The sequence below is a fragment of the Sander lucioperca genome, chromosome 11 (assembly GCF_008315115.2).
Source record: "Sander lucioperca isolate FBNREF2018 chromosome 11, SLUC_FBN_1.2, whole genome shotgun sequence".
NCBI lineage: Eukaryota > Metazoa > Chordata > Actinopteri > Perciformes > Percidae > Sander > Sander lucioperca.
The window spans coordinates 1,698,549-1,712,118 of record NC_050183.1 but is presented as its reverse complement, the minus strand read 5'-3'; the positions used below and the strand labels follow the sequence as shown (position 1 = coordinate 1,712,118).

General features: G+C 40.4%; 1 protein-coding gene across 7 annotated transcripts in view; it reads left to right on the top strand.

Annotated features, from left to right (window-relative positions):
- Nucleotides 1-13,570, top strand: part of camsap2a (calmodulin regulated spectrin-associated protein family, member 2a) — a 53,036-nt gene that overhangs the window by 20,569 nt on the left and 18,897 nt on the right. For 4 of the 7 annotated variants that reach the window (XM_031307200.2, XM_031307197.2, XM_031307199.2 and 1 more), the window contains exons 3-6: nt 2,929-3,090; nt 5,901-5,984; nt 12,310-12,342; nt 13,300-13,441. In XM_031307200.2, the coding sequence (XP_031163060.1) occupies nt 2,929-3,090; nt 5,901-5,984; nt 12,310-12,342; nt 13,300-13,441 (421 nt within the window). The remainder of the gene's footprint in view (nt 1-2,928; nt 3,091-5,900; nt 5,985-12,309; nt 12,343-13,299; nt 13,442-13,570) is intronic. The other 3 variants (XM_031307202.2, XM_031307201.2, XM_031307198.2) reach the window with 1 other exon arrangement.

The following is a 13,570-nucleotide window of genomic DNA, read 5'->3' as shown; positions in this document are numbered from 1 at the left end:
AAAATATTTATATCTGCAAGCAACAGAAAGGGGCCAAGCAGAAGCTCCTCAGTTATATTTTACACTGGTACCATAGGGACCTGGCTAGCCGCTGAGCAAGTCTAACTATGATTGTAGAAAACAGACTGAGGTCATAGGGGTGTAAGAAAAAATTGATACACTTGAGTATCGCGATATTTTATTTTGCAATACTGTATAGATTTTCAAAAAGGCAATATCGAAAAATTAATTTTAATATTTTTTTTACGTTCAAAAATATTCATGTGAGGCAGTGGTTCACATTTATGTTGTGTTTAAACCCCCTACCGCTAGATGGCTATGCTGAGACGCACCACTAGTGTCCTTGCCTAACAGTGCCTAGCAGTGCCTGACTTTTTGCTAGAAGCTAACAATGGCTAAACTTTGGCCTACTTTAGCAATAAAAAATTAGCTCACTAAGAACCTGTAAACCACAATCCCAAACTGGCAGTTTGGTTTTCTGTGTACTGAATTGTTTACCTAAAGTAAACTTTTATGAACATCATGTCTTTTTTTTAAATATTAGTTTTTCTAAAATTATACTTTAAAAAAAATCCCAATATATCGCCTTACGCACAGTATCGAAATATATTGCAATATGTTGAATCGTGACCCATGTATCGTGATATGCATCGTATCACCAGATTCTTGCCAATACACAGCCCTAATAGGGAAGTTACGTTTCGCGAAAGGTCCTGGTCACAAAACATCAATCGTAGTTAAAGGAAGCAAAGGTGGACTGTTGGTAGAAGTGAACACATGTCGTGTTAAAGTCATACACTCATCCAACACCACGACCTCCTCCCTATGACTCTTCGCTTTCCTTGTTGCATCAATTTAAATCGAAATTTTTGTTTCACAAATTACCTTTCTCCCTCATTATTGTGGACAGACACTGACATATTGTCTGTAATGTAGGCTATATTTCATAATGATTAAAAAGCTTCTCCTTGTAAACAGAGTATTGCCTGGGAACTAAACTGTGACTTCAATTGATTTTAATTATATCCTTACCTCACAATACCTTACCTGTTTTGGACTCTCAACATCGTTTTGTGGTTGAGGTTTTGTCTCCCCAAAGGTAGCACTAATAGATACAGATTGTCCTCTGTTCCATCTGCTATTGTATTTTTTAAACAAACTATAACTCCGGATGTCATGCCATTGCGTCTCCTTTTTCATGATTCATGGTGACATTGTAGGAAATATGGATATTGTGCTGTGTTATGGATGATGTATTGTATGATTTTATTAATGTTTTGTAAGGTGTCCTTGGGTGTCTTGAAAAGCACCAACAAATAAAATATATTATTATTATTATTATTATTATTATGTATTCGTGTTGGGCTGCTGTCTGCAAAGGAAATTGCCCCTCATCGGGACATTTTTTGAATCTAGGGCAAACACACACCACATCTGACTTGTTTCATACCTGTAACCCCGGCAATAATACCTTCAGTACTTTTAGATTGTTGATACCATTCAAAGATTGGCTTTATTAGCCTGATGCGTGAACACCAGTGGAATGCTACACAAGTTGAAGTTGGAGTTATTTGCATCTAATTTTTATGAATAGGTTAAATGATTGAAAAATGCAAATGCCCATTTTGTATTTACACAGTTGACATTTTTTTAAGAACATCGTAATCCGTCCATGGTTTGAAGTAGAAGTAGAAGTCCAGAATTGGATTTATATTCATAGTTTTTCAAAATAAAACCCTCCAGTCAGTGATAAAGATGAGTAGAGCAGCTTATAATGGATGCCTATTAATTGGACTCAGTTGTCAGAAAGATGTCTTATTCAGGCTTCTCAAAGGGTAGCGGTTGCTGTGGGCAAATTGGGTCTTGTAACTAGGGATGAAGGCACTTGTTTCCAGGGAAACATCAACAAATGAATGTTCGACTGACGACAATTTCAGATGTACAGCAGAGGATTTGGAGTCCTCACTCACTCCGACCCCCACTCTGAAAAAAATTTTGTTGGCAGACTGGATGTGCCATTTTCAAACTTTACAACAGGTTTTTAAGATTAGGCAGCCAATTTAACCTGCTCAGATACATAGGCTATTTGCAGTCTAGCTCACACACTTCTTAGTGGCTTGTTCATGTCTCATTCTCATCTCAGTGCACCTGACGGGCCTTTGGCTTTGTCAATAACATGCAGGAAATTCTCATTTTTATGCATATGTGTTATCTTGATTCTGTTAGTGTCATATTTATTTGTAGTCTGACAGATCAATATGTCACTGAGATTAAAAAGCTGTTATGGTCCGAGTTTCAGTTCCTCTCAGAGCAAAGTGATCTGTCTCTTCAGATGCAGTGTCAATGAAACAAACTGGGCATATTTCCTCATCTATCATTCTCTTATCATACACCATTTTACACCTGGCCAACTTGCAGTTGGGTTTGACCTTCAATGGCTAAAATACTTCAAATATAATATCTGCAGGAAATGAACCACAGTCAAGCATCTGCTGGAATCACCAGCTACCTCAGAGCTACTTGTTTTCACTAGGGGTGGGGGAAATTATCGATACAGCATAGCATCGGGATATTTTCCATGGCAATACTATATTGATACACAGATGCCAAGTATTGATCTTTTACTATACTGTATATGTGTTGGTCAATTTGTCTGCTTGACAATCCCATTTTTATAAATGAAGTGAGATAAAACAGATATTGACAAAGTTTCCTTTTGGGGAGATCATTTAAAATTGGGAAACATTTGAAGTTGGAAAAAATGTAATAAAGTGCAATATATCGCAGAATGTTGCAATATGTTTAAAATCGCAATAATATCGTATCATGACATAAGTATTGAGATGATATCGTATCGTGAGGCCTCTGGTTATTCCCACCCCTAGTTTTCACCCTCTAAATCTTTCTCTTTACTGTTTTCTCTTCCAGAGCGCTCATTTGGCAATGATCGACACTCTGATGATGGCGTACACAGTGGAGATGGTGAGCGTCGAGAAGGTGATGGCCTGCATTGGTCAGTATTCGTCTTACGACCCTGAGGTGGAAACACCTTATGACACAGAGGACGCAGTGACCACCTGGATCAACAAGGTGGGTATATCTTTTTCAAATGACAGATTTACTGTAACTACAAGGACAGATTGTGAGAAACTGGTCATTGCTGTCCAAGGAGCAGGCTGGTGGTCATATTATACACAAGTTACTGTAGATACCATCACTCAGGGTCATTGGGTTAGAGCTTGAGCTCTGACATTCCACAGTGCGCAGTTTGGTTGCAAGATATTACAGTCAAAAACACTGACCTAAATACCATCAAATCTGTTACATGCACACCATGCCTTGAGCTTATAGCATATGACGTGTACAGGTGAACTCGCAGCATGAGAAAACATCCTTGTGGGTTTGACAAAGGTGGGGTTGTCCAATGTTTTACTACTTTCACTGACTTTATAACCTTTTAACAGACTGTTACTGATGCAAGGATTGCCGTGTGTTTACATGTGTCATGTAAAGCAGTGGTTCCCAACCTGGGGTCCGGGGACCCCTAAGGGGGGCGGCAAAGATCACAGGGGGGGCGCGAGTCTTTATCTGGTTTGAGGTTGAGGTAAAAAAAAAAATTATTTGCACATGTTAAAGAAATTATGATAATACACTAGAATATATAATGTATACAAAAGTCTGTATAAAAACTATATATTTTTGTTCTCGCTTAAACTTGTACGCAGGCTACTTAGTAGACCAAACCTCCGGGACCTCTTAACCTGAGACCCTTGCTGTCATCAGGTCAGCTGCTAGCTGCTAGCTGCTAGCTGCTATCATCCTCGTTTTTCCTGCCGCCACGGCATCACTATTTTATGAACGAAACATGGCGGAGAAACGTAAAGTGCTGATAACTCCTCTGTATCAAAAAAGAAAGTAAGGGAAAGTTACCTCAACTTCGGTTTCGGAGGGGGGGCTCAGCTTTTCTTAGACATAAGTAGGGGGGGCGCCAAGGAAAAAAGGTTGGGAACCACTGATGTAAAGCATGTCCATGACTCACTGTATGTATGTGCAAGAGAATAGAAATTCAGGATACAAGAGAAACTACATTGTTTTTTACAGCCAAGCATCAAGCCTACATGTGGTGAATGTTGTTTGGGCGGTCTATCACATTAATGTGCAAAACACATTCTTAAAATCACAAAATAATATTTAATAATTTGGCTTAGTCCAAGTTACATATACTGTGTGTAAAGTCTCTGTAGGAGCTACAAGGAAACAAATACACTCTTCAAAAAATGTCCATGAAATGTATTTGCTACAGACTACAGTACATATTACACATCAGTAAAATGTGGCCTAATGCACTTAAAAACGACATGCTCTGTGTAAATTACACTGTAAAGTATAAGTGGTTGGCTACATGGCCTGCATGTGCAGATGGTGCTGGCTCCTCCATACAATGCTACAGAGCCCAGTCTGTTTACATTCTTCTAGCAGGAACACTGGGCTCCTGCCAACTCTGAGCCACTCACACACACACACACACACACACACACACACACACACACACACACACACACACACACACACACACACAAAGACACACACAATAGCTAACAGGTGTGGTCGTGGAGTCCTACTGGTCGGACACATGGCTCTCTGTTGGGGTTCCTTTGTGTTCCAAAGGTCCACAATTCACAGCTGACTCCTGCTTTAACTTGATCCATATGGATTTGAGGAGAACTGTATATTCTGTATATACTGTCAATTGTCAACAGTGCAGGATTGAATGAGATTAGATTTGATTCAGAATTTCCAAAAACTTCTACAATGGATGCATTTAAACACAGACTTCTATTGGGGTCCTTTATGTTGACACACAATACAAAAGCACAATTAAATCGTTTAATTCTTAAATAAAGTAATGATAACAAGTGGCACAGTGCAGTCATTTCAATTCAATTCAATTCAATTTTATTTATAGTATCAAATCATAACAAGAGTTATCTCGAGACACTTTACAGATAGAGTAGGTCTAGACCACACTCTATAAAGCCCCAACAATTCCAATAGTTCCCCCAAGAACAAGCATTAGCAGTGGCTATTGCGACAGTGGCGAGGAAAAACTCCCTTTTAGGAAGAAACCTCGGCAGACCCAGACTCTTGGTGGGCGGTGTCTGACGGTTGGGGTTATGACGGTACAGGATGTAGCGTGGCACAGCAGAGCATGGGTGGACGCGGTGGACGCAGCAGTACGTAGCCGGGCATTGCAGGGAATCGCAGAGCGTAGCAGGGTGTAGCAGGTCCATAGCCACAGCTGCACCCAAGACCCAGGTCTTGGTGTCACCCTAATCCGAGACGATGTTCTGGGCGAAGAAGAAACATAAGGACTCCGGGGAGTAAACTCCCCAGAGCTAGGTTAGTAACAAGCACTTCTGGGACAGGATGTGCATAAAAGGAAACAAAAGAAAAGAGCGTGTCATAAGAAGGAACTTCCTCGGCAGTCTAGAATTATAACAGCATAACTAGGAGAGGCACTATATTATTGATTATACGATAGGTAAATCTGATGACTGTAAAGAGAAGCAGAGAGAAGCAGGGGTGCTGTGTCTGCAGCTATACACCCTGCCCCGCCGGTCTAGGCGTTCACTGCAACTCCTCACTCCCTAACTATAAGCTTTATCAATATAACATTATCAATATCATTTGATTCAATATTGCCCATATGCTAATGTTCCACTGTTGGAAAGTAAAATTTCAATATCAACTTTACTTTTCAACTTTACTATTACTCTTTATATGAGAGCAATATGAGCTGAAGATGAAGTATTAGTCATAGTCTGTTCCTTATATTAAATTTTGCTAATTGATTCAGCTGCGGCTGTGAATTTTAGCCTTGTTTGTCCTCTGTCTTTCAGGTAAATGAGTATCTGAAAGACATCGTGGCTCAGGAGCAGAGGATGAGGGAGACACAGAGCGCCGACCCTGCTGGGAGTCCTCGGGTGGGTGTTTTTCCTTTCCCTTCCTCTCTCCCAACACTTCACAAACTCCACATGACCATACAGATGTCGCCAGTTTGATGGACAGTTCTAAACAAGCTAACTGAAATCCTTGGCTCCACTTAATGGACTTACCACAACATTCTGCTTTTGACTGACAGATATTTGTCACTTTAATATTTGAGACCAGTTTCCTCGAAAAGATCTTAAGCCCTTAAAGCCCAGCTACTGTTGAAGAAAATCTCACTCACATATGTCTGAGCTTTAGATGAAGCTCAGTCTGTATTTATTAAATAAGAAAGAGAGAGAACACCAGGCTGCATATTCAACATCATAACGAGTTTAGCCATCCTGACAACTGTACCAGCATAACACTGTACCATACCTCATTTCATTTGTGCCTTCACCTGCACATCAGTGCTCTCTGGTCTCATTAGGCCAGCAGTCATTAAGTGCAAGGTCACCCATGTGCTGGGACTGCCTGCAGTCCAAATCTGTTATATAACTGACTCTAGTGTCAGCAGTGATTTCTAATGTGTGTGTGTGTGTGTGTGTGTGTGTGTGTGTGTGTGTGTGTGTGTGTGTGTGTGTGTGTGTGATGTATTTGAGTAACTGGAGTAATCTGTGTTTGGATTCTGTAGTTTGATACTGCATTTGCAATAAATCATTCAGTGATAAACTGAATAATGCATACACTCACTTGTTGAAATTTAAATCTTGCAAAATACCACATTAAAGCTTTTCATCGCCACTTGTAAATTTCACAGTCAGATCCATGTTTGTGTGTCAATGCGACATTTGGTATTATGGTCTGGCAGTGAGGGTCAGAGTTGGCATGGCGAGCGACAGCTACGCATTACCCTGACACAGCAGAGCGATGATCAGAGAAGAGGGAGGAGGTAGGGTGGATGATGTCACAATCATCCTTCATGCTTCTGCTCCTCACCTCCATATCAGTTATTATGCAGCAACAGCAGATTTCCAGAAAGAAAAGTTACCGTTGTGTGGTTTTTGAATGATACAATGCATTATTTGTTTGATTTTTAGCAAGTTTCTGTGGCACCTAAAAAGTTATCAACCACCTCAACATATATCAGGTAACCCTAATACATTTCAGTTCAAGTACATCAGCAGCAATTCAGTCTCCTGCTTCTTCTATTAATAATTTCTTTTTTCTACATTTCAATGTTTCCCTGCCCTCGATCCTACTCCACTCCTCCACTCTAGACTCCCGGGTCATGCCTCCTTTCCTAGCTTCCTCTCTCATAGTTTGTAAAAGGCAACACACTATGACACAACACCGTTACAGATGCTGCTTTGCAGGAATGTTTAGAGAGTTAGAGTTAGTCTTCCTAAAGGAAAATATTGAAACCCTGTCCTTTGTGTTTTAGCCTGCAGAGAGTTGAGTGCTGAAAAAAGAGTTGAGTGCTGAAGCACTGCAGTGTGCTCACTTTGTGTGTGGTTCCCTTCCCAGTCCCAGGGCTGCGCAGACTTCCACTGAGTTTGATGCTGATCTGACCAGTCAGTGTGCAGACACAGCACTGCATGCCTCAGCTATTCCACATGAACACACACATACACACTTACTTTTATCTGGTGAAGTTGCATGTGGCCAACCATTTCACCATTAGATTTTGTTATGCTTGTTGAAAAAGAGGAGACTCTTTCCAAAACTGAATATTAAAAGTTGCAGTCTTTTTACAGTGAAGTCGCCGTGTCGCTGACTCATTGTCTCACATGTGAAGCCACTCCTGCTCATGATGTGTGCTCACATCCATTTGTTTGGCCCCCAAGCCTGAAAGTTGGCCCTTCTGTAGTCTCGCTTTGCCAGACCCTCCTCCAAAGCGCGGTGACGGAGGGTCTGGCTATTCCACATAGCATTCTGGGATGGGAGGAAAACGTGCTCTGGTTCTTTAAATCAATCAGAATCGTCATGGGCAGTGCTAAACTCCGCACAGAACCGCTGCAAAATAGTCGTGCGAGCGAAAACTCAGATTGGACAGTCTAGCTGGCTGTCTCAAGTTACCCTGCAGAGATCTGAGGAACAGTCAAAATAGTCCTCATTAATCCACCGAATTTAAAATTCCAACACAAAGAAAGCGGAAGAAAAAAGAAAATACATGCATCCGGCGGAATTTCCTGTGGCAACGGAGCAATCCCGTAGCCCTTCTGTAACATCATCCCATCAGCTCATGTTGATTGGTGTGTGTGTTTTGTGTGTCTGTGTGTCGGTGTGTATTTCTGAGGGAGTGTTTGTGTGTGTGTGTCTGTGTGTGTGTGTGTGTGTGTGTGTGTGTGTGTGTGTGTGTGTGTGTGTGTGTGTGTGTGTGTGTGTGTGTGTGTGTGTGTGACCATCCCACTCTCTCTCTTTCTTGCCTACATTGTTCTGGTCTGAACTGTGATAAAAGTCACTGTCATTAGATGATGCAGTTCCACACTTTCAGATGAATTAAAGTAGTCTTAAATCAGTCAGTACGTCTGTCTGCCTGCAGCTGCTGAAACAGATTCTGCTTCTGTCTGTTTAAAGTTTAAATAACATTTACAAGACAGTTTATGAACCTTGATTTGTGTCATACTTAACGTTCTTGCTAACTCAGACAGGAGACGTTGCATAACAACTGCTTGCTGTGTTGGCATACGAAGGCAGGCACAGTCAGCGTCTTGGCTATTTGAATATAATAATGACTTTGCCTCCATCCTAATTTGTTTTTTGTTTTGTTTTCTGCCTTTTACTGTTTCAGTTGATGTACTTTTTACATGTGTATCAGTTATAAAATGGCACGAGCATCATTTTTTCTGGATGGTTATAAAACAACCACATTGTTTTCTGACTCTCTGTCCCTCCTCTGCAATCAGAGTAAAAATATATATTTCTTCCGTTGCCAAACTAACAATAAGATGCAGTATTTTCTAAGAGAAACAAGCCACTTATTTCATTCCCATTTCATTCAGACCAAACAAAGCCTAAGTATTAGTGTCCTAGTTATACACCACCCTCATAATAAAATGAGTTGATTGGCCCAAAAAAGCGAATAAATAGGGCTCTCAGTTACAATAAATCAGAACAAGGTGAGGAATTTGTCAGTAATTAGTATATGGGGGGGGGGCAACATTTTTTCATGGTGTCTAGCAGCTCCATCTATCCTCCTTCTATCCCTCACACCGTCACTTTCCACCTCCCCAGACCTCCCCCTTCTGTCTTTGCAGTATGACTGCAGTGTGAGTCACGCTGTCTCAGTCAGACAGAGACGTGAACACCACTAGGACAACACTAGAGCTCACCAGGGCAACAGTGTTTTTATTTTAACCTACTGTACTGAATCCAGGGATGAGGGCAAGTGGAGGGTAGGAGGGAGTTGGAGGGGAGGAGTGCAAAGGCAACGTCAGGACAGAGAAGTGAGGACTAATCCTTTTAAGTTTCAAAAGCTGAGCCACAGCTCAGCCAGACATCTCTGGCTTCAGAGGATGAACTTTGATTGGCAGAGTTACACGATGATTGAAGTGGAGATGGGTGGGGTGCAAGTGTCTGTACATAGTACATACTCATAAGTATAATGTGTGTTTGTGTGTGTGTGTGTGTGTGTGTGTGTGTGTGTGTGTGTGTGTGTGTGTGTGTGTGTGTGTGTGTGTGTGTGTGTGTGTGGGTGTGTGTGTGTGTGTGTGTGTGTGTGTGTGTGTGTGTGTGTGTGTGTGTGTGTGTGTGTGTGCTCTTCTGTAAGGAGATGATAGATGAGGGCCTTAGCTCTCCCCAGGGGTTTGATTGGTGGTTATAACAGATTCTAAACTCTGTTTGACTCCGCTCAGCCCACAATTTTAGGATCATCACTTTAGATGCAGACAGTCTTCATCTCCTCCATCTTATTCTTAAACTGGGGCAGCAAGTTTAGAGCAGCAGTGTATTCAGAATACCCCATCATTGAAAGTTCGGGCTGACCACGCTGGTATTTGTAGCCATTTGCATCATAAAACCACCCTTTATTAAAACCCCAAACCTTATCTCAAGCACACTCACTGTTACTGTCTCTGAAAAATAAATGAAAAAGCTAAAAGATCCATTAGCAGAAACAGTAGGATTTGAGCTGTTATCATAACAGTTTTTGTTTGACTAAACCTTATTTTAGTTTGAATATTAGTCCTGCATTATCGTATATCATATATTAAAAGGTGCAGTAGGTAAGACTTATAAAACTAACTTTCTGTCATATTTGCTGAAATTGACCCTATGTTCGAGTAGGTATGTGTTCGAGTCATGTATTGTAAATGGTTTACAGACACCATTTGACATAGACGATACAATAAACATGATGTACAGTATGGACATGGAAAGAAAAGATAAAAACAACAAAGTAAAGTACCATGAGGTGAAGTAAGGGCAGAGTTTGTCCTCTGTCTCCCTCTCTGCCCACAAATACCCTTTTTAATATCATTAATACATCTTTGTCTTGTTTTGAAAGACATGTAGCAAAATAACCTAATTTGCTTGGTACAACATGCTAGATGCAGTGTCCAGGAACCCTTCTTCTTGTGTTTGATAAATGTGTGTAATTATGACAACATAAGTGACAACAAATATCTGCTAAAAAACATGGCAATAATGAAAGGAGCTCACATTGTGTGAACAATGCAGGAAATAGAGTAGGTATTAGATTATGCTCAAAATATATATATACCCTGCAGTATTTATTCACTGTCACTTTCCAGATGTTGTACTGAGAGGGATAGAAATACATAAAATATGTGATGTTCATGGATCCTTTCTGCATTCCACTATAATCTGATATTTTAATAGTCTTTTTATGTTATGACAGGTAAGCCAAGGCAATCCATTCACTAGCAAATGGATAAAACTGATTAACTAATATGTTGTTTATTAGATTACATCACATGTGTTCCTCTGATTGCATCAGACTCTTACTGGTGACTAAAATTACCATTCAGGGGGGCTGTGACGTTAATCAAATCAGGAAAATCCAAGAAGGCTACAACTGATCTTTTCATCCTCTTGCTGTCTTTATTATTCATTTTGGGGGTTTCAGTACAAAGCAGCTGTATTTTCTCACAAGTCATGGCTCACCGTTTGAAGTTGAGCACTTGCCAGCCACTTTGAGTGGCACTCCCATTTGGTTCTTTGATGCTTCTAGGTAGTGTGGGAATTAGCTATTAACTGAGGCAAGACTCTCCTCTTTTGGAATCAGCTTACACTGTTAGTGGATTGCTGACAGTTGGGTTACATGTATGCGGTGGGATTGTTATTTGGTTTCTTTTAGCTACTGTGGGTATTTAGCTGATGCTCTTCTCTTTAGCGACAATAAGATACATGTCCTGATTTTGTTGGTGCCATACAGTGTCCCCTAACAATCAGCAGTGAACTCAGATTAACAATATTAGTGAGTGTGTCTTTTACACACAGGAGAGAAGGATGCATGCCTATTGATGGGCACATCAGCCGATAGAGGAATCATACATACATTTCTTTTTTTAACTTACAAATGCAGCTAATTTCTGTTCAGAAATAATTTACAACAACTAAAACTGTGAATTGACAACTAACAGCAATGATGAAAAGACATTATCAAAAGGCCTTGCCATTATTTGTTGATGCAGTTTGTGCATACAGCTTTAGATCAATGCATTCTAATGACCAGGTATGATATCGTATGAAAACGTATGCACAACAATTCACGTGACCGCCAGCCGGTCACGTGACGGATCTTCACTCTCTTATACAGCGACAGTCAATGTGGGGCATACAGTAATATATATCCGTGGAATGTATTACAGTGCATTACTTGTCGTAGCTATATTTACGAATGGTTCATGAATGGCCTGTTTAGATTCCACACTGGCTTAGTCAAGCTACTGTGGCTACCAAATGTAAGAGTTGTCTCAGGTCAAAAGTCTTCTAAATCTAGTCTAATGATCCAATGTGTTGTCATGCATTTGTTTCACGTGGTTTGAAAAGTTTCATCTGTTATTGTTCACTTTTTAGTTGCAGTGCCATTTTATTTGAGATAAATGATCAATATGAACATCCAAAGTAACCTATATTTGATCTGGCCATAGCTAAACTCCTATTCTGTAGAAGTATGAGCAGCAAAAGCCTAAAAGATACACACTCAAAACTTAACACTAAATTACACTAAACACAATTTCAGGGTTATTTGGGTTGTGTGGGCTGCTTTTCGTGCTCTCTCAATAACACACAGGTTCTCTTCCTTTTATCTCACTGCTGTCATGTCTTTCCTTGTATTACTAATCGCATTACCAACTAATCTCACTAACAGGTATTTCTTTGTTGTTGTCTTTTTCTGTCGCTGTGCTGCTGCAGTCTCCAACCAAGTGGTACATGAAGCTTGTGCCCGTAAGTCAACTAATCAGTGCTATGCTCTTTCATTTGTGTATCCATAGTGACCGTCTCTGCTCCCTCCTACTTCTCTCTGTCTTGATTGCCATCAGTTTATCACTGTTGCATAAACACAGCTTTTCTCTCTCTTCCCGTGTTCTGATTAACAAGTGTTCCCTTGTGCTGCATCCATGTGAGTGTACACATCAAGAATATGTAAGAAAATGTAACACATGTAATTATTTGCCATTAAAATAAAGCAGTAGGATGTGAATTACATTATAAATCAGTTATCCTTATTCTCTACAGTCCCTTTTTAACAGCAGTTTAGTATAAGGTTACGTTTATTGAAATCGTGGTATACAGACATTAGGAATATGTCTATATGAACTCAGATTCTCAATACATACTTCCTTGTATTTGCTAATGTTAAGGTCCTTGTCGGTGGGACTAGACACCATTGGGGAACCACTGAAGAGGTCCCAAGGTATTAGCCAAAAGAAAAGGAAAAAAGATTAATTTTATTAGAATTTCATTTCAGAAATGGGATGTCTGAGAGCATTTGGCATGAAATTGTTTCAGATTCCCTGTGCCAGTTCTCACTGTAGACCCTCTTGTAACATTGTCTCTCTTTGCCTCAAACACTGTTTGTGTTTTAGTGGAACGTCGTATGTATATGTTCATGCCATTGGCCTTCAATGGGCTCTCTATTAAAACATTTTACTACACACTTCGTACATGAGTACACGAGTAAATCTAATGAAGCCTTGATGTGTTCTAAAGTGTTGCTGCTTTAAAGAGAAAATAAAGATACAGCTATTGTGATGGTTGCATCATTATAGATGGTTAATTTAGCAGCTCTGATTGAAAAAAGAAACAATAGGATGTGTCTGGCCCAATAGGTACTGTAGATGTAGGCAGATTAATGTTGCACAATGCAGTTTTGTTTATAGGTGTGTATTTTATGTTATGCAGGCTCGCTACAGGAAGGAGCCGGCCTCGACCCAGCTGGTTCCCTGGATCCCCCCAGTGGACAACCTGCTGAAAGACAGCACAGACGGCTCGGCCCTGGGCGCTCTGCTGCACTTCTACTGCCCTCAGCTGCTATCATTGGACGGTAAGGAGTTTACAGTTAGTGTGGGCTAATGTAAAAGTTGTGTGTGTTGGTTTGGGACAGGACGTCCTGCAACGTCGAACAAGGTGTAATTTATCCACAGTAGTTTAAGAGCTCTGTTCACCAAAACAA